The sequence below is a fragment of the Homalodisca vitripennis genome, chromosome 5 (genome assembly GCF_021130785.1).
Source record: "Homalodisca vitripennis isolate AUS2020 chromosome 5, UT_GWSS_2.1, whole genome shotgun sequence".
Classification (NCBI taxonomy): Eukaryota; Metazoa; Arthropoda; class Insecta; order Hemiptera; family Cicadellidae; genus Homalodisca; species Homalodisca vitripennis.
In genome coordinates this window covers 38,769,986-38,792,809 of record NC_060211.1, presented here as the reverse complement: position 1 = coordinate 38,792,809, position 22,824 = coordinate 38,769,986, and the positions used below count along the sequence as shown (strand labels likewise).

The 22,824-nt window shown below is 34.6% G+C and overlaps 1 protein-coding gene across 1 annotated transcript in view; it reads right to left on the bottom strand.

The window, feature by feature from the left end:
• LOC124363429 overlaps positions 1-22,454 on the bottom strand; it is a 37,023-nt gene extending 14,569 nt beyond the window's left edge. The window contains exon 1 of the mRNA XM_046818679.1: positions 22,285-22,454. Coding sequence (XP_046674635.1) covers positions 22,285-22,454 — 170 coding nt within the window. The remainder of the gene's footprint in view (positions 1-22,284) is intronic.
• Positions 22,455-22,824: the final 370 nt, after the last annotated feature.

The window sequence follows — 22,824 nt, the reverse complement described above, 5'->3', positions numbered from 1 at the left end:
AAAGGAGCCATATTGATTGTTGTTGGTCACCTCTACTACCAAGAACGTAGCCAGGGAAAAATTGGGGAGGGGGAGTGAAGACAAAGAAAACGCAGTCAACCGCTCATTCCTAATTTTGTTCTTTTAAAAGGTTCTTAACCCGTTTCAATGTTGAGAGTTATCTTTAAGCAGCACATGTCAGTAATACTGAATTATTTAAACAATAATAATAATTTACCAAATAATTAATAAAAAACATTAAAATTTGGGGGGTTCAAACCCCTTGGCCCCCTGACTGGTTACGTCCTTGTCTACTACTATTATACTAAAATTTAATCTGTGATTGGGAGTTCCTCTATGCGCCAGGATGTTTTGTCTGGGGGGGGGGGGGAGTCAAAACGACTGATACTTCCTTGTAGTGGGCAGAAAGTAAAGAAAATTCAGTCAATCGCTCATTCCCAATATTGTTCCTTAAAAGGTTGTTAACCCATTTCAATGTTGAGGAATTGTGTAGAATAAAGATAATAATCGTTGGAGAGTATAGGTCGACCGTGTTATATTCCTGCTTATTTAATGCAATACAATTATTATAAACTGTGACTTTTACTGAATAGGTCGAAGCCCCAAGAAAAACTTTTGCAATTACGAGGAATTGTGAAGAATACTGATTAAAATCGTTAAAGGCTATAGGTTAACCGATTTTTTGTTCCTGCTTATTTAATGTAATAAAATTATTATAAACTTTGATTGTTATTGAATAGTTCGAAGGCCCAATAAAATTATTGGAATTACCATGAATTATGAAGAATACGGTTTGAAATTGTTCGGAGTGCATAGATCGACCGAGGTAAGAACGCACAGAGGAGCAAAATAACTCGATTGTTTTTAATGAATACTCATTCGAATATCTTATAAACTATTCGAGTAGGCATTCGAACTGTAAAATGTATTAGAGTATCTTATTTCCACCGTGTGTGAGAAGCTGCCAGTGCGCATGCGTGTGATATTTGTAGTAATGGATCTCTGACACTACTTCATATGCGATGCACCCACTCGCACACTTGTCTATTCATTCGTTCGCGTTATTTGTTCAAGCTCCTGGTCATTTATAAATCTCCTAGTCCGTAAACACCAACAGTCCTGTTTGTTGTTGTGTTTTGTTGCTACAACAGCGGAGAAAATGTGATCCATGTTGGGTCGATTACTATTCATTCGTTCGCGTTATTTGTTCAAGCTCCTGGTCATTAATAAATCTCCTAGTCCGTAAACACCAACAGTCCTGTTTGTTGTTGTGTTTTGTTGCTACAACAGCGGAGAAAATGTGATCCATGTTGGGTCGATTACTATTCATTCGTTCGCGTTATTTGTTCAAGCTCCTGGTCATTTATAAATCTCCTAGTCCGTAAACACCAACAGTCCTGTTTGTTGTTGTGTTTTGTTGCTACAACAGCGGAGAAAATGTGATCCATGTTGGGTCGATTACTATTCATTCGTTCGCGTTATTTGTTCAAGCTCCTGGTCATTTATAAATCTCCTAGTCCGTAAACACCAACAGTCCTGTTTGTTGTTGTGTTTTGTTGCTACAACAGCGGAGAAAATGTGATCCATGTTGGGTCGATTACTATTCATTCGTTCGCGTTATTTGTTCAAGCTCCTGGTCATTTATAAATCTCCTAGTCCGTAAACACCAACAGTCCTGTTTGTTGTTGTGTTTTGTTGCTACAACAGCGGAGAAAATGTGATCCATGATGGGTCGATTACTATTCATTCGCTATTCCATCACATGTAAACATAGTAAAGTACTTTGTCTACAACAAAGAGATACAGTATTGATAGGCTAGACAGCAATTTCCTACTGAATTCTGTTTTTATTCGCTCGGTTTTGCAAGGTCTTCCTTCATAGCGATCGCTACATCCCTAAATTATATTTGAGAACTTTCAAAACAAACCTGTGTGTGTGTCATAGAACATTAATATTTCTCGCACACTATTCTATAGCCATCTCTTCAACTGTGCAGCCCTAAAGAGTTGAGAACGATTTTTCTGTATAATTTAGGAACCGAGAGCAAATTCGCTCTGTATAAAACACAACCTGGTTTTCTTTGTTTGAAGTTTGTTTTTGACGATGGTGAGATTGTGAAGGAAACAGGATTTTCCGGACATTTGCGATCGTTCAGTGATACAAGAAATCAGTAACACTACTTTTCGAGATCTGGAATCTGATCTCTTCTTCAGGTAAATAACTAACCATAATTACAATAACACATAACACATTTGTAATAACACGTAATTACAAACTAAGTTAAAATAAACAAATCATAACAGAGCGTTGTGACACGCATAAGTCAGGAATCACAACCACCATGTTGTTTACTTATTTATTTTACATATCAACGGACATATATCCAGTTTTAGAAACATTAGACAAAAAATTAGATAATTCTACTCAAGATGCTAAACTAAAATAATTAAAAAGTTAGACCATGTAAACCATTGCCATCTGTATCCTAGTTATAAATAAAAATAGTGCCTGATAATTATAAACAAAATTTTCAAGTACACCCTGATCAATGGTAGCAAATGATTGATTTAAGTGAAAGACATCATTATTCGGCAATTGGTAAGTAATAGTCAAAATGAATAAAGTCTTATTCATTTTGTTTTGTTTTGTCAAAACGTTGTGTGTCAACTTCGTTAATTCTAAAACCTGCTCTAAATAAAAAAGAAAACACAACACTTGTTATTCAAACTGAACTACAGAATATAAGTCACAATAGATCTGCATTCCCTGGCCAACCACCTACGACTGACCAGAGGCCAGTAAATGGCAATCGTCACGGCAGAACCAAGATGGTGGCAAAAAAGGAGGGAACAGGAGTTGGACCTTTTTATTATTGTTCATGCTACTTGAACAACTTAAACTTCTTAAAACCATACTGTGACTCCACATTGATTTTACAAATATCTAATGTGTTTTGTAATTTTGGTTTTCTTTTTAGTTCATTTTTCAGAACCAAAGCAACCTAATTTCCGACTGATTGGTTGGTCTGCCAGTTTAATAAATATATGAAGCCTCGATTAATTTCATTTAAGAGAAATGAGGTTCTTGATGTATTATATTGGCTTTATTATTAATTATTATTCGTATAACGGTCTTCGGACCAACAATGGTGTGCAATGTTTATCTTTTCTGTGAGACCCTTTGTTGTGTTTTCTTTTTGTTCTTTTATCCTTACGTTTAATGGTATTTTTGTCTCGCCTATGTATTCCTTATTGCAAATATATTTTATCCTGCAAACACGTTTTTGGAATCCTGTGAGCAATTTGTTTGTTTTGTTTTTACGAGACTGTATAAGAGTATTGTGTGTTTTAAACGCGGTTCTAATGTCGTACTTTCTACCTACTCTTCTAATTTTCTCTGATAGTCCCGACACATAAGGGATTGACATAAACGAACATTTATCACTATTCTGATTTTCTGACTCAGGAATGAAATCTGTTTTTCTAATCTGGTTTCGTGGAATCTATAAAGGAATTTCCCGTAAGAAATAAATCGATCAGCTTTGCTATCTTAGATGGGGATCGAAATGGAAGAGTATCAAAAGCGTTAAAATATCTCTCGGATAACGTCTTTAGCTACATAAAACTAACAATCAGGCGCGTAAATAATAGTTATATTACCTTCAACCAACGAAATAAAGAGACTGAAATTTGCCATTGTCAGCTAAACGATCGGCTTTCATTTGGTTGGCTGATGATGATTTAACCTTTATTTATATGTCTAACTGTGTAAAATTTAAAGATATGATCTGAAAAGAAACTTATTGTCTGATATTATTTAACCTTTCCTTACCAAAACTATCTTGTCTAAAACAATCAATTCTTAGGGAAATTATCTCTCAATTTTACGACATACTAGTTCGTGTGCTTTAATACAAGTTGGTTCTTGGCTTTTGTTCTAGAAGTTATACTTCCAATTTCAGAAAACGCCAATTTGGTATTAATCCAGTGGAAAAAATAACTTAAATGGACTATTATAAGAAACTCGTAGTTTAATAAACAGTTCTCATGTATTTACTTATTGATGTTGAATACAATTAATTTGGAACTTGTGTAAGTAGCCCTTAGTCTCAAACTACAGTGTTAAGAATTTATTTAACTTTAGGTAGCCTAACTGTTTTAGGAATACGTTTATTGAGGTGGTAATAACTATAAAACCTGCATGAAAACTGTTACGATTTCATTTAACTTCATGAAATTTAAAAGACAATCTAGCCATCAACATTGTACCAAACTACACTTTGTTACTGAAAAATGTCAGAACAACATAGGTGAATTTTAAATACCTAAAATACTTTAGTAAAAAAATTTATTTGAATAAAACTAACTTTGTAAGAAGATAAATACCCTTATAAACTTTAGTCTGACAATGACTGATAATATTACTACTGGAACGTTTTCTCAGCCTTTGTATTATAGAATATATAATTTATTTTGAGAGCCCAATGGACAGTGGGCCAAAACAAGATAAAACCTTCCAAAATATATATACATAATAACATAGATAAGAGCGGAAATGCACACAGAAAGATAAGATAATACTGTAATACTGTATAAAGACTTCTAAGATAACAATCGATGACAAGATAAGATATTACTATCATCATAGGTGCCCAAACCTGTTCAATCCAAACGAGCCACTGATGGCTTTTGTATTTTATGTTTTTTTTTTTTTGCGTCATTGGTGACTTGGAACTTACTATAAAGATAAAGACTATCTTGTGAACGTTTCAATTTAAAAAGTGAGTGTTAAGTAGTTACTAAAAATATTTAAACTGTTCCTCATAGGGTTAAAAATTTATTTTAAGTAGAATTAAAAAAAATTCATATAAGTCTCAGAAATAATATAGAATACTCGTATATATGTCATTACATTCCATATTCCGTTGTTTTAGTCAGATGTACTTGCGGGCTAACTTTGTTCAAGTTCCATAACAACGATTTTAAACCCATTCGCTTTTTAAAAATTACTTTTAACCATAAAATTATTAGAGGTATTTTATTTTAAAGATATAATTGATACGCATCAAAAAGTTTTTACATACTTTTGATATGTTTATGTTATTTAGAAATTTTCTTTTTATTTCATAATATAAATATCAAAAATATACCCTTAATAAAAATTGTATTTGGATGCGTATAAACTGTATCTTTAAATGAAACTCTATTATCAAATAATTATGTTCTTATGGACAAAAACGTAAGGTTGTTTAACTACGTGCTCTTAATTAGGTTCTTAATTTGACGGCCTCCACTTATTTCTCATAAAAAACATTCTACAGGTTTTTTAACAATGCTCCACTGTCCAATAGTCATTATTAGGTTACAATAGCGCTGTAACGATTTAATTAGTTACAAAATTGTTATTATAATAATATGAAGTATTCGATACACTACAACTAGTATAATTGTTATCAATACAGAGAACTGTTCCGTGGGGTATTTTTTTATGTATAAGACTTACGTTATATAGTAAAACTCCTCTACAGAAAACGTATTTTAATAAAATACAGAAAGGAGAGTGTTTTAAATACATTTTAAACACATAAAATACAACTGGAGCTATTCATTTTAGTAGGAAGAAAATAGAAATGGTGGAAAAAAGAAAATAGTGATATTGAAGTATAGAAAAGTTATATTAAATTTAAAATCCAATTCGGAATTTTTAACACAATAATTTGATACAGATGGCTGTGTCTGTTTCAGTGTTGAATAACTGCGCTTTATTAAAGTGTATTCCAAATACCGCCAACTGTGTTTATTTCGGAAAATAAGCAGCCTTGCATGCAACAGGTGCTCTTTCAATTTTGACTAAGTTACGGTGGAATGTCATCATATAAAAGGAAAGGCTTATTTATTGTCTCCTTTCGATGACGAGCTATCAGTGAAATACCGTCAAACTATATGTAAGACATATCAGATTTTGTAAGTTTTTGCTAAAGATTAGACGAGGCAAAAAGAATAATCTAGATTTTTTTATCATAATGAATTTTGGCTACAAGGCCAAGTTTGTTTTGCTATAGAAGGCGAACATGGGGAAATTCTTCCCCTACTCATTTAAACACACCATCTAACTTTTGAAAATTTTTTTGACAGAACACAAGAACTCGACTATCTATAAGAATAGCTGAACTTCGCGGAGTTTGGTCATCTTTCCGCTTTAAACAGACGGACCTTCAAAATTTCAAAAAACCTCAATTAATTCTTTGAGTAAAATGACTAAAAGATATTCACCTGAAGAAGCTTTGTCTGAAATTATAGAAGCTGAACTAACCTATCACCAGTACAAAAATTTTCGTATTCCAGTCAAAAAAGGAAATCAGATTTATACAATCTTATAATAGAATAAGAGAGGCGAAGAATGACTGTTATCAAAATGCTGATGTACAACTACATTTGATGTATTGGTAGAAGTTAAACTTTTATCACTGCGTGATAATACAGCAAAAATAACTCTTTTATCTCAAGATGACGTTATTCGTTATGTGACATTTACCACACAAATGAGTAACATGTTTGTTTTTTTTCTGAATTGTGGTTGTGGTGGTAGTACTGGGCACAGCTGATCCAAACAGTGTTTACCTGATAATCCAAGGACACACACACCGACTCACATTTGGTTATCCATCTCTTGTCCACTTATAACGTGTTTCAAGGATGGAATAAGAGTAAAAACTAGGATTATGGGATTATCCAAGATGCTCTTCTGCGTGATATGGTCAACAATTTCGCATCCATTATCTAAAAGAGACTGCAGAGCCAGCAACACCGTTAATTTCTTTCTTCAAACAACAAATCGTGTATCGTTGAACATGTGAAATTTTTAGTCGATGAACAGAGTATGCCAATATGTATGAAAGATGATGACAGCGAAAGATGGAAAATTCTGTAATTCTGCAACACCGACTAATCTGCATTGATTTGCTACATTTGCAAAGCCTTATTGAATTAATTAAAAAGCTGTCGTTAAATAACCTTTACTTTTGGTCTCTCTCTACTTATGTACAGGTTCGTTTCGAGAGTCTGTATTTGTGTATTGCACATATCATATGGAATTCTTTTTCAAATATGGGAGGCAAGAAAAAGAGACAAAGATATGTTACAAAAAAAAGGCAGAATAATAGAAACATTTCTCACTTAAAATGGGACTGATAGTCGATAAAGGTTGAGCCGAAGGGTGGGGGGGGGGGTAAGTGTCACGACTAACGATGGCATTACAGCCCTTAAGTTCTTCTAAACCCGCTGTTCTAGTTTCCAAGACAACTGGGTTTGTGGGAACAACAGACAAGTTTGACACTCTCACAGAATATAGCCAAGGTGTTTCTGCAACAATATTCTTGGTTCGAAATGCCTTAACATATATAATTATGTTACCGGTTGGGGTTCTGTCTGAAGAGGTAATGGAATGTAGGAAAAAGGATTTTTCAGTGTACAGAAGATTTAACATGAGAATAATGTCAAGACAAAACTCATAAAGACTTCATTCATGTACTTGTATCATCAAATCTTTTCATCGTTGGACAAAACACTCCACATAAGAAATATAGTATGCCCCTGCCAACCGAAGTTGTGGACTTTATGAAAGAGCCTAATGTATCAGAAGCCATAAGATATTCGACTTAGGATTGCTCAAGCGATGAACATCTGAGTCTGAAACTGAACCATTTTGTATATATGAGGTTATAAAGTTATCAATGTGGATCAAGATGTGACATGCTCTTGTTTGTTGGGCTTAAATTACAATAATTTGAGGACCTGCCTACAATCAGCAAGCAGTATTTTTTTTTTTTTTTAGAAAAAGTAATGTTTTACATACTCGAAGAGTTTCTAACCCATTGTGCAATGGCACAAATTGAGTTTAACTTGAAAAGAAACAGAACGCTACTCCCAATGTAATCCTCATTGGAAATCGATAAACACCACAGTTGATCTTTATTTGTTCGATTAAACCACCAGTTTTATGAAAATGATTTCAGAGTCGGTTAATATATCCCAGTTGGTTAAAACCCTTCTTCCAACAAATTGCCAAATGTATTAACTCATTTGCTTAAGATGTAGCGGGGATAGACAGTTAAAGACGAAAGTAAGTAGCAGGAGTAGAAGTAATTGAAGCACTTGAAGGCAGCCCACCCATAAAGCACGCTGAAGACACAAGTTGTTTATTCCGACAAGTCCCACATAAGGCAGGACTCCCTGAGTATACGAGTACAGTAAAGTGAATTAGTTCGGCTAGACAAACACGCTCTGAGTCTGCCGGCCGCACATGCAATGTTATGCAATATGCAAGGCCCGTTTGGCGGTGGTTCGGGTGATGGGCGGAGGGGGTGGGAGGGGTGCACCTCCCTCAACCCCCTGACGTCAGCACTTTTATTCCCCGATGGAGGAGTGACGCATTTACAGCCCCCAGGCAAGTTAGCCCTACGGCTTCACTTTGATTCGCGTCAAACTCCGAGAACAAAACAGTCGTTTAGACTCTCTGACCTTTCGATTTGAGTAAAATTACATTTCCTTATTCACAGACCTTTCAAATGTTTCTTACGAAAGAACTGCTTCGATTATAAGTTGTTATTGTGGGTTTTTAAAGTCAGTAGCCACTCAAAAGTTGTGCGTCAGTGTGGAGTCGATCTTTAAAAGGTATTAGACCCGGAATGATTCGTATGCGGTGGACAAATTATGGAACAATGTAGGGAGGTTTAAGTAATAGACAAAACTAAAAAAAAATTCCAAATATTTCAATAATCAATTTGAAAAGGTCGAATCTTAGAAGCAAAACATAGTTTACAAGAAGTAAGGTCAAAATGTGCACGCTTCACTTCCACTGCGAGCATAAAACAAAACCATGATTTCAAAGAAGTAAACAAGAAATTTAAACCATGATTTCTAGGAAATAAACAAGAAATTGAACTGCACATAGTGATAAATTATCGCAGTTGACCTAAACCTAATAGTAAACTTATGATTCTTAAACAGTAACGATTGTTATATGTATTACATTGAGCGAAATGGCCAGGTATATAGACAACTTGTCAGTGAAAACATCGTCTCCTTGTACACGGTCAGTTCGCGGAATTTTCAGTGACTTTAGGCCCAACATCACGGCTGTTTCGAGAATCATTACTAGTTCTTTCCAAAGTACCTATATACAATTGAAGGAATGGAATCCATTCACTACTAGAGCTGCCACTGGAGTGCAGAGTAAGTATTCCTTCCACATTTTCTATTATCTTGTCAGATAAATTAAACAGGGACCAGTGTATGGGTGTATGGATATCAACACTCACCCAACCACTTATTTCCTATGCTTATCTTTGCTTGCCTTAGATTTGTTTACAGCAATGTAAAAGTAAGAGAAAACTTAAACCTTAAACGAGTTAATCAAAATCTAATTCTCTAATCTTAAAAGTAAGCATCTGCTTACTAGCACGGATCTTCAGGTTCCAGAAAGACTTATTAAGCACAGGATAAAGTCTTACATGTGTGTGTGTGTGTGTGTGTGTGTGTGTGTGTGTGTGTGTGTGTGTGTGTGTGTGTGTGTGTGTGTGTGTGTGTGTGTGTGTGTGTGTGTGTGTGTGTGTGTGTGTGTGTGTGTGTGTGTGTGTGTGTGTGTGTGTGTGTGTGTGTGTGTGTGTGTGTGTGTGTGTGTGTGTGTGTGTGTGTGTGTGTGTGTGTGTGTGTGTGTGTGTGTGTGTGTGTGTGTGTGTGTGTGTGTGTGTGTGTGTGTGTGTGTGTAAAATGTTTACTTATATGTAGTGAGAACAATTATGAAGTTCTGACGATAGTAAACCATATTCTTTCCTAAAAGGACTTTGTTGGCCTTTTCCACAGTTATCTGCAACTTGTGTTTTTTGTCAATGATTAGTTCATTAAGAGAGGCCGTTAAGGATAACGAGAGGTAATAATAATGTCCTGCACATGGAGAGTTCTACAACAAACATGGACAAAGGATTGCAAGAAAAATTGTATTAGAAAACCGTCAACATGATCGTATATTCCCACTTTTTAAAATTTGTTTGATGTACCCAACTCCGAACACAAAACAGTAAAACAATTCGGCGTTTTGTACAAGGAGGTACGATTAGAAGATAAATCTCGGAGAAAGACAATATCCCACCCACTCTACTCATTCCGGAACAAAATGGAGTAATATTAAACTTAAACAATAACTGTCAAATCCTCTTATTTAAAGATAGCGCCACACTCAAGTGCGTGGGCTGGGTGAGTAGGTGGGTGTATTCAATCATTTATCTAAATTCTACAACTACACTGTTACTGGAAATATTCTATTTGATGTACACCTTTTAATAACCGAACACAAAACAATACAACAATTCGGCCGTTTTGTACAAGGAGGTACGATTAGAAGATAAATCTCGGAGAAAGACAATATCCCACCCACTCCACTCATTCCGGTACAATATGGAGCAATATTAAACCTTAATAATTAACTATGCTATCTCCAAGATGCGAAAATGACTTTTACAGTGTACAAAGATCTGAGTGAGACACTAATAAAGACCTTATAAATGTACGTATCATCTGATCTTTTCATCAGTGTACGAAAGACTTTGCATAAGAAATTATTAGTATGCCCCTGTCAACCGAAGTTGTGGACTTTATGAAAGAGCCTAATGTATCAGAAGCCATAAGATATTCGACTTAGGATTGCTCAAGCGATGAACATCTGAGTCTGAATGAACACCATTTTTGTATATATGAGGTTATAAAATCAATACAACAATTCGGCCGTTTTGTACAAGGAGGTACGATTAGAAGATAAATTTTTTTTTTTTTTTTTTCGGAGAAAAAGACAACATACTCGAAGAGTTTCTAACCCATTCCGGAACACAAATTGAGTAACTTGATTAAACTTAAACAATAACTGTCAAATCCTCTTATTTAAAGATAGCGCCACACTCAAGTTTAGTGCGTGGGCTGGGTGAGTAGGTGGGTGTATTCAATCATTTATCTAAATTCTACAACTACACTGTTACTGGAAATATTTTATTTGATGTACACCTTTTAATAACCGAACACAAAACAATACAACAATTCGGCCGTTTTGTACAAGGAGGTACGATTAGAAGATAAATCTTTGAGAAAGACAATATCCCACCCACTCCACTCATTCTGGAACAATATGGAGTAATATTAAACTTAAACAATAACTGTCAAATCCTCTTATTTAAAGATAGCGCCACACTCAAGTGCGTGGGCTGGGTGAGTAGGTGGGTGTATTCAATCATTTATATAAATTCTACAACTACACTGTTACTGGAAATATTTTATTTGATGTAGCCCTTTTAATAACCGAACACAAAACAATACAACAATTCGGCCGTTTTGTACAAGGAGGTACGATTAGAGGATAAATTTCGGGGAAAGACAATATCCCACTCACTCCACCCATTCCGGAAGAATATGGAGTAATATTAAACTTAAACAATAACTGTCAAATCCTCTTATTTAAAGATAGCGCCACACTCAAGTGCGTGGGCTGGGTGAGTAGGTGGGTGTATTCAATCATTTATCTAAATTCTACAACTACACTGTTACTGGAAATATTTTATTTGATGTAGCCCTTTTAATAACCGAACACAAAACAATACAACAACATGGCCGTTTTGTACAAAGAGGTACGATTAGAGGATAAATCTCAGAGAAAGACAATATCCCACCCACTCCACTCATTCCGGTACAATATGGAGCAATATTAAACTTAAAAATAACTGTCAAATCCTCTTATTCAAAGAGAGTGCCACACTCAAATGCGTGGGCTGGGTGGGTGGGTGGGAGTGGGTGTATTCAATCATTTATCTACATTCTACATCTAGTCTATATGGCTACTATAAATATTGTCATGTAACGGATAGGTTAAATAACACGTGTATGCAACTTACAAACATCTTGATGGTGTATGGTTCAGATTACATTAATAGTCCGGATCACACAGACATTTCCTTTTAGAAATAATTGATACTATGACTTACAATATGTAATTGCTCGGCGAATTATTAATCTGCATAGCCTTATCGACAAGAAGGAAATTTGGAATATACAGACATACAGTGAAGGAATTATTGGGTAATGTTACAAGCCTGTAGCAGTGGCTTACATAGAACATTATTTCGAGTGGACTGGCGCACGGGGTAGTTTAGGAGGTGAAAAAAACTCCTTCAAAAACAGGGGCTCTGAAATATTTCCCCGGGAAGATTTTTGAAATTTAAGACTTTATGAATGCTTTCTAGCCGAAACTACCAGGTGAAATTTTAAGGTTTGTTATTTTTTTAATTAAGGGGGTCGTGAGCCCCCATAGCTACCGTTTATATTCGCCCATGGCCTGAAATAAAACTACCTTGAGATTTATACCATAAAATCAATGTCAAACAACAAACACCTTCACACTCTTATTATTTAGTCATAACGTTATGGAAGGTGTCTCATTTTAAAGGTGGGATTAAAAAGTCCTTAGGCTTTTGTCTATTTGTTGAAATCTAATACTTTTTAAATATTTAAACTAAGAAGTACAAAACAGTTTGGGATTATTTTTTGAATACCGAAGAAAAATATTATTATCGTTGAAATGCGTTTAATGGATGTGTATTAAATATATCTTTAAAATGAGAATACGTGTGTAAGAGTGTTTTAAGTTTTATATTTTTCAAAATCAAGAGGTTGCCAGTACTGTCGGACAAGAAGAGACAGTTGTTGACGTGGTGCCACGGTCTCTTAAGATCGCTTTTAATGCCACGTTTCAAAGCCTAGAGCTTGGAAGCTCTTAAGGTCAAGGTCGTGATTTTAATGTCATATTTCAAACTGTTGACGTTTTAAAATATAACGTGCTGCACTGTCAAACTACCGTTTCAATGTATACAATTCTCCCTACAAGGAATTATTTAATCTTACTTTTCAACTTACTTAAGCATATTATTGGAGTGTTAATATGAACGAGAAAGTTCAGTCCCGCTAATACATGTTAACAAATACACATTATTCTAAAATTATTATAGCTACAACTTAATAATTTATTTGAGCGTATTTATTGTATTCAAAGATACATTTTAGTCTAATATCCAAGTAAATAAGTTTTTACAACAACACAACAAATTTGAGTGTTACTATTATTTACATTTATAGTTTGAAAAAATCAAGATTAATAAAGCGATAAAAATATTGGAACTGGACATTAATATCTACGTGTTAGTACTGTAAAAATTACAGACATGTAGGTTTAGTAATTAAAGACAATATTGCGTCGCACATACTACTAAAAGAATCATGAAAAAACTGTGTTTTATTGGTAAAAAAGCTCGGTAAGATTACTTGAAAACTAAAAACGTACACACACACATATATATATATATATATATATATATATATATATATATATATATATATACAGGGTGAGTTTTTTTAAAGTGATCCAGTAGCTAACTTTTTAATTACACGACTTAGCACCACACTTTAAATTTGGAACTTGCTCAATTTTAAGTTTCACTCAGGGATACACTTTCAAATTTTTTGAAGATGGCCGCCATTTTCCAATATGGCGGTCAACTTTAAAATCTCTTATGGAACACCCTGTATTTTATGTTGTTTTTAGATTCTACTCAACAAAAATAATAGATTTTTGCTTTTGAGAGTTTTTCAATATCTCTAATGGTTCAGGAGCTACGTGACTGGAAGTTTTCATAATTTTTGCCAATATGGCGGCCAACTTTAAAATATTTTATGGAACACCCTGTATTTTTATGTTGTTTTTATATTCTACACTACAAAATAAGACATTTTTGCATTTTAGAGTTTTTTCTATATCTCTAATGGTTCAGGAGCTACGTGGACTGCAAGTTTTCGGATTTTTTTCGGACTGACGATAAAAACTTGCAGTCCACGTAGCTCCTGAACCATTAGAGATATAGAAAAACTCTAAAATGCAAAAATGTTTTATTTTGTAGTGTAGAATATAAAAACATCATAAAATACAGGGTGTTCCATAAAATATTTTTAAAGTTGGCCGCCATTATTGGCAAAAATTATGAAAACTTCCAGTCCACGTAGCTCCTGAACCATTAGAGATATTGAAAAACTCTCAAAAGCAAAAATCTATTATTTTGTTGAGTAGAATCTAAAAACAACATAAAATACAGGGTGTTCCATAAGAGATTTTAAAGTTGACCGCCATATGGAAAATGGCGGCCATCTTCAAAAAATTTGAAAGTGTATCCCTGAGTGAAACTTAAAATTGAGCAAGTTCCAAATTTAAAGTGTGGTGCTAAGTCGTGTAATTAAAAAGTTAGCTATTGGATATATATAAATATAACTCACCTGGTATATATAATACCATATATATATATATATATATATATTATATATATATATATATATATACAGGGTGATTCAAAACTAAACGGCAATCTCTCGGGAGCTTATTCTATAGCTAAAAAACAAGTAAAAAAGTTCATATAACCATATGCCCGGAAACGCTTTCGTTAGCGAGTTACGCCTAGCGAAAGATTTCGCCCGGATTTCAGAACCCTTGGTGAAGTCAGGCCGTATAAAAATGGTAAAGGTAGTTACAAAGATACAAATACGATTGTTTTTTATGTTTTTATGTCTGGCAAATTTATTAAAATTCGTCCCCAGAGCTGTAAATGCAATACTTTCAGAGAATATCTTACGTAAAACACAAGAATTGGTGCAAAGAAATAACACATTTTTTGTGTTTAACGTAAGATTACTTCCATAAATGTTAATTAAAGGTCATTTTTTTTCTTAAACAGATTTGTAGAACATGTAATTCTGAAAAGATTCATGTGAATTACTTAGGAAAAAAAATTAATAATAGGTATTGAAATTTAGCTTTATTTAAAAATAAAACAGACGCACAAAAATGCATATTCTTATCTGCATAAAATATTAACTAATGTTTAGGTTGTGAGTAACAGCTGATCATTTATTCAACACTTTTTTATCGTTCATATTTTCTTTGCAAAGGTTGGCAATATCAGCTGATCAACAATTAAGTTTATGAAGTAATATTTTGAATAACCTTTATGGAAGTTTTTGTATTGTGGCGTGTGAAGATTGTATTTTGTGAGATCCTGTGATTATTTGGAAATATTTTATACAAGTATATAAAATATTTTATTAAATATTTTTATAAAAGTGTATGTAATTATCTTAGTAAATAATGGCAGATAATGTAAATGGTATGTATTCGTTTGAAGAGCATACGGACATGGTACTGATTTACGGCAAAGTTAACAAGAATGGTTTTAGCTGCAGTTCAGGAATATCGTGATACTTTTCCACATCAAAGAACACCTGATCGCAAAACATTTGAAGCTGTGGAGAGACGACTTAGAGAAACTGGTAGCTTTAAAACCGAAGCGAATAGATACTGGTCGTCAACGTAGCGCAAGGAACTATAATAATGAACAAGCAATAATAAATGCTGTAGAATTATCACCAACCACAAGCACCAGACGATTATGACGTCAGTTAAATATTTTCCAGTCAAGCGTATGGCGGGACACTTCATGAAGCACAGTTGTATCCATTCCATATAACACGTGTTCAAGACTTATTACCGCAAGATCTTAATAAACGGAAGATGTTTTGCCGCTGGTTAAGAAGAAATTGTTTACGACATCAGTATTTTCTTCGGCGTATTCTCGTTACTGATGAATCCTGTTTTACTAGAAATGGAATTGTAAATTTTCGTAATACCCATAATTGGGCGTACGACAACCCACATGAAACTGCGACCAGGCATTTTCAACATACATTTTCAGTCAATGTATGGCTTGGTGTTCTGGGTGATAATTTGATTGGTCCATTTTTCCTCCCTAATCGACTTAATGGAAGTAGCGTACTTAAATTTTTTAAGAACAAACCTGCCTACCCTCTTGGAAGATATTCCTGTTCAAAACAGAATAAATGCATGGTTTATGCACGACGAGCACCTCCACATTTTTTCTAATGATGTGAAAAAACTATTTAAATGATACATACGGTAGACAATGGATTGGTCGAAAATGGACCAGTAAAATGGCCACCACGTTCTCCTGACCTCACGCCAGCAGACTTTTTCTTATGGGGTTGGATGAAGTCAATTGTTTATTCAAAACGGATTAACACCATAGAGGAGTTACGTAATCGCATTACAGAGGCGGCAGAAACTATCAAGAATGCTCCAAACGTTATGAAACGCGCTAGAAAAGAGTGGATTCGTCGTGCGAAAACGTGCATTGCTAACAACGGAGGACACTTTGAGCAACTATTATAGATGATTATTACAGTTTTTATAAAGGTAAATACATTTTATGTTAATGTTCAGTCTAGAATAAATGATCAGCTGTTACTCACAACCTAAACATTAGTTAATATTTTATGCAGATAAGAATATGCATTTTTTGTGCGTCTGTTTTATTTTTAAATAAAGCTAAATTTCAATACCTATTATTAATTTTTTTCCTAAAGTAATTCACAAAAATCTTTTCCAGAATTAAATGTTCTACAAATCTGTTTAAGAAAAAAAAATGACCTTTAATTAACATTTATGGAAGTAATCTTACGTTTAAACACAAAAATGTGTTATTTCTTTGCACCAATTTCTTGTGTTTTACGTAAGATATCTCTGAAAGTATTGCATTTACAGCTCTGGGACGAATTTTAATAAATTTGGTCAGATATAAAAACATAAAAAAAACAATCGTATTTGTATCTTTGTAACTACCTTTACCATTTTTATACGGCCTGACTTCACCAAGGGTTCTGAAATCCGGGCGAAATCTTTCGCTAGGCGTAACTCGCTAACGAAGCGTTTCCGGGCATATGGTTATATGAACTTTTTTTACTTGTTTTTAGCTATAGAATAAAGCTCCCGAGAGATTGCCGTTTAGTTTTGAATCACCATATATATATCTTATATATATATAAAAAATCTTGAGTCACGATGTATGTTGCCAATAAACTCCAAAACGACTGAACCAATTTCAATCAAATTTCACATGTATCCGTAATTTAGTCTAACTTAGAAGATAGTATAGTTATTATCTGAATTATTCGCTTATGTCGTGAATATAAACGAATAAAATGAAGAAAAGTTTTTCAAAGCGCCTGCACATTATAACCTGCAATTACGATATAGATACGTATATTAAACAGTGAAACACTATTTGAAGGCGCTAAGTTTATGATGTATAATTGTCTAAAACTAAATTTTTGGTTGAACTTAAAGGTTGAGTGGTAGACCACTTTGTAATAAAATACATTATGCATGTACAATACATTTTTTTGACATATTTTCTTGATCGTGACATCAAGGTAAAAATCTACATCGGGGTTGGAAATATAATTTACTTCAACCAGAAATGCTCATACGCGGGCAAAACTTACGAAAAGCGTGCGAAGCCGCGGGAAACAGCTAGTATATATATATATATATATATATATATTATATATATATATATATATATATATATACAGGGTGTCCAAAAAGTCCCGGGTCGGTTCAATATTTTTCAAAATATTTAAAATAGATCTACAAAACCCTACACAAAGTTACTGGACATAAAAATCTATTTTATCACATATTCAGTGATCCGCTACTTCTTCAGGGGGGCGGCCCGCCAGGAGTCAGAAGAAAATCTTAAATGTAAGCATAGGTTGATATGCATATAAAATAAAAGGTCTTTATTAGTAGAGTACAGAGCCGCAAACCCGACCTCAAACGGATAACCGAGTCAAAATTGACAGCCGTTCAAAGATGGCTTGAGTTTGCAACTTAGGTTAATGTAAAAAATAAACTGATGAGCTTTTTGATTTTAACTTTACCAACCCAAAAATTCGATCCCTCTCAGAAATAACGAAACTTATTATTCTACAACAACAATTAATTGTAAACAGTTTTGTGGATCACTGAATATGTGATAAAATAGATTTTTATGTCCAGTAACTTTGTGTAGGGTTTTGTAGATCTATTTTAAATATTTTGAAAAATATTGAACCGACCCGGGACTTTTTGGACACCCTGTATATATATATAGTAAAACTCGCCAGCTTGTATCACTTCAACCACCTAACAGGGCCAGCCCCTATATTGTGTGTTTAGGAGGACCAGCAAGATCGGTGACGGCCACTAGATGTTACAAGACGATACATTAATAGATGTTATACACTATGTTAACCCTTATACGACCAGCACTTAACAAGTGCGATATAACAGGTTATATAAATCGTTGTTGGCTACTATTGGATTTTATGTCAGATGTTAGGGACATTTAATCTATTTCAAGGCATAATTGTAATATTTTATCATTATCCTATACTGTAATTCTCTTGAGATTCTTGTAATAAATTAATTTAACATCGGGAATCTTATTGAGAGAGTTGAGAAACAAAACCCATAATATTTCATAAGAAGGAAGACGGTTCGGAGAACTCGAATTAACTTCTAATCAAAGCCGTGGGTGGAAGAGTAGGAGTTCTCGTACTTCTTTCTTTATCCCTGATTACTTTATATAGATGTAATTAATTAACTCCCCTGTTGTTTGTTTGGTTTTAAATCAATATCTAAAGTTCTAATTTTGGGTGATTGTATTAGAATACATGCCTATATAGCCATTAAACTGTAGCTCACAACGTAATTACTAGCTTTGTTTATTAGAGTACATAGCCTATATAGCCATTAAACTGTAGCTCACAACGTAATTACTAGCTTTGTTTATTAGAGTACATAGCCTATATAGCCATTAAACTGTAGCTCACAACGTAATTACTAGCTTTGTTTATTAGAGTACATAGACTATATAGCCATTAAACTGTAGCTCACAACGTAATTACTAGCTTTGTTTATTAGAGTACATAGCCTATATAGCCATTAAACTGTAGCTCACAACGCAATTACTAGCTTTGTTTATTAGAGTAGATAGCCTATATAGCCATTAAACTGTAGCTCACAACGTAATTACTAGCTTTGTTTATTAGAGTACATAGCCTATATAGCCCATTAAACTGTAGCTCACAACGTAATTACTAGCTTTGTTTATTAGAGTACATAGCCTATATAGCCATTAAACTGTAGCTCACAACGTAATTACTAGCTTTGTTTATTAGAGTAGATAGCCTATATAGCCATTAAACTGTAGCTCACAACGTAATTACTAGCTTTGTTTATTAGAGTACATAGCCTATATGGCCATTAAACTGTAGCTCACAACGTAATTACTAGCTTTGTAAACGTCATTTTTCATAGTCACGTAAATTTTCTTTCCTTATCTCTTACGAAATTTAGTATTGAAAGTTTATCTGGAATGTTCAGACGTTATCAGTGTGTTCCATGGAAGTGGGCACGTTCTTGCTATTTAGATTTGAAGAGATTTATGGTCGTGTAAATTGTATTCAGCTTATGCTACAGATAAGAAACAGTCAGTGAACAAGTAATACGAACATTATATATTGTAAATACATAGTAGAGTAAATTATTATATGATTATCATAAATAGAAGGTAATATGATTACCTGAGATTTCCCTGTATATATCTTGTGTGCGTTTTGGGTTTCCGGAGAAATTTTAAAACAGTATTACGCAATGTTTCGATTCCACAATAAAAGTGGTTCAGTCACCAGTATTTGTAAAGTTTTATCGATCCTTCAGTCTTGACAGCACAAACGAGGTGTTAGCGTCATACAACCTAGAACAGATTGACCACTTATTATAGTACAAGTATAGCTCTATGGATCTCCTGAGGTCTGACCCCAGACGCGAGCTGTCCAGCAGCAGCTGCACGCTAGCACGTGGAGGTGTCAATGACCCCAGGCTCTGACTCTACTACTCTACCGTGTTATATCATCCTTGCACTCGCCCTTGAACTGAACCAAACCTGTAACTCCCGAGTCCCGACTGTAACGCCTTCCCCCTCTACCACCTACAGGCGCCTTACCTTCTCGTGTGGAGAGACGAACTTAACACTGTCACACTGGCAGAATATACAACCGTCCAACTGTCTGAATGTCTTGACTCACGCTGTTGAATGATGCGATCATAGTAACGAATTAAAGATCTTTAATTTTAATTGCAACTAAAATTCCAGTAATACAAATGGTCATGACGAAAGTAAAGGAGAGGGGTAGGGTACGATAAGCGGACCCGGTTTTTTATATCGAAGAATGTAGTAATCGATACCTAATATTCGCATATCAAATCCTAGACTATCAATCGATATAGAAATACCTATAGTCCTCAATAACAATCATATGTTTTAAATTAAAATACGAATTTAATATTTACAGTGATCAAACAAATTATTATAACCAAAAGTAGGAAAACTGAAGACGACCATATTTGCTCCTCTCACAGTTAACAGTTGATTCTTTCCCACAAATTTCACATAATGGGTTTTTCGGTGAGAGTCCAACATGTTGAAGCCACGAAAAACATGTCTTAACACCTTTCAAAGCAATGTCGTGTAGTTTTCTAAAATTGACTGCCATTTTAATAATCAAAATTACTTATGTAAAATTGAAATATTACCCGACGTGTATTATTTTAAAGTGTTTACATCTGTTAATATAGATTATTTAAGTTAATAGTTCAAAATAATTAATCAGTATCGATTGATTATATCGATGGTTATGATTAAGTAATATCGTTTGCCAATTTCGATATAAAAACCGGGTCCGCTTATCGTACCCTACCCAAGGAGAGGATTTAAAGGAAAGATGGAATGTTTTATAGGGAAGTTTATATAAGTTACAAAAATAAAAACCGCATCATCCAGGACTGTGGAGATACAAAGAGCGGAGACACTTCGTACAAATCAACGATAAATGCTACACTGAACTAGTATTATATGCATCTTCAATATCAAAAGATAATTATGGATTCTTTTTGTATTTATTGTTTTCTTAAAACACCCTGATTATGCAAAACTTTTTACAAGATCTATATGCCACAATAGCACAATAAATTATTAAAATGTACACTTGATTTGAATTGTATTTTATTTCTAAAATAGTTATTACCAACCTCGAACCCAAACAAATGAAAACCTAAACTACGTCGGAGGACAATACCTCCCGTAGCATGTTTGTTTATGCCATCACCTATACACTCATGGTAGTGATAATTATTCTATTCTCCCTGTAATTCTCACATCTAAAGTAGTTTGACAAGATTTAAGCACCTGACTTTCTTCTCGTCCATCTCCCACAACTGCACTCTACTATGAGTGCTTTATGTCCATTTTCATAGTGGACACCCATTGCATGCATGGCTTCTTCTTCCGATTCCTTTGAAAACTCCAATTGCTGCTGGCCAAAATTAAATGATTAGTCAGCCGGTACTTCCTTTTTTCTTTGTTACCAGACAGACCTTCAACTGGGTACCATGGGTCCAATGCTCCCGTACTCTGCAATCCCTACGGTTGGAAAAGACAGAAAGGAAGTACACTGGTTTATAAACTAAGTCTGGGTTTTCAAAGTGCATCACTAATAAGGCACATCCTCATGAGATGATTAAGGAGATTGGTGTCCGAAAAGGGAGTAGAAATTTTGGAGTCTACCCAGAGAACACTTAGGCAACGAAGCGGCACAACGTCTAGTCATGGACTGCTCAGAGGAGTCAGCAAGTGTAATCTCTATTAGCGATAAGTAAGGAGGCGATTGCTGCAGAATCAGAATTCAGTCTTATCATCTGATTTTCCTCCTGATACAATTTTGAATGCTCGACAGACTTCTCGGAACTGAGCCCTTGCCATGGCTGGCTGTTACCCGTAGATTTGTGCAAATTGAAGCTCGAAGAATAGTGTGTTATCGCCGCGCATTAGAAGAGTGAAACAGGTTTTATAAGCAGTAATGAGAATCCTGGAAACTTTATCAAAAAAATCAATAATTATATGTTCCTATAAATGGAAGATAATATTAGTTTTTATTGAATTATTCAAAGTAATCCATTTTCAAGGTAAAGTAAGAGTCCACAAATCTTTCTTATTGTGAGCACCTATGATGCAATTTGATGAGCCATTTGCAGTAATAATTTTGAAACTTAAGTATCTTAATTTGACGATCCTATCAGAAAACACTCTCTTGTGCTTTTCTCTAATTTTAGGCAGATCCCAACCCAGACCGTGAAAACGAAACGTCTCGTTCTTCAAAAACGTATCTGAGAACTACAGCGACCAAAATTTTGACCGTTGCTGCGACATTACAAACCACCCCCACTTGAGGAGAAGACGACTCCTTTACGGTTCCTGAGGCGGCAGATTGGTCAATCCCGGGTAGCGGTCAGCGGTCCCAGGATGAACGGAATCAGGGCGGGCCAACCGTTGACACCTTGTGGCCCAACGAGAGCGAGAGTCGCGGGCAACGACCGGTCGTCTGACGAGGTGACCTATAAACGAAACCGAGAGTTCCATCAGTCCAGGCCGTTGACTCCGGCAGTACTTTGACTCTGGCTTTGATTGTAAGCATCACTTATGGTACTTTACCTCACTAAACAATCTTCAGCTTTCTCCTGCGTTCTAAGGAAAACACTTAATGTGTATATATGACTTTATTAATATTAATTAGTGACACCCTTAACCACCCAAGGCACTAAATGTAAATCCCATAAGAATTTATTGGTCTAAGTAGACAAAGAAATGCTGAAACAGGTTCAAAATTGGTACAAAACTGATATTATAAATATCTTGGCCACGTACATTGGAACACCATTTTGTTCCATTAAGGCAGAAGGGCTCACTTCTGCCTGGTTTATGCCTTCCAGTTGAACCCATACTGGGTACA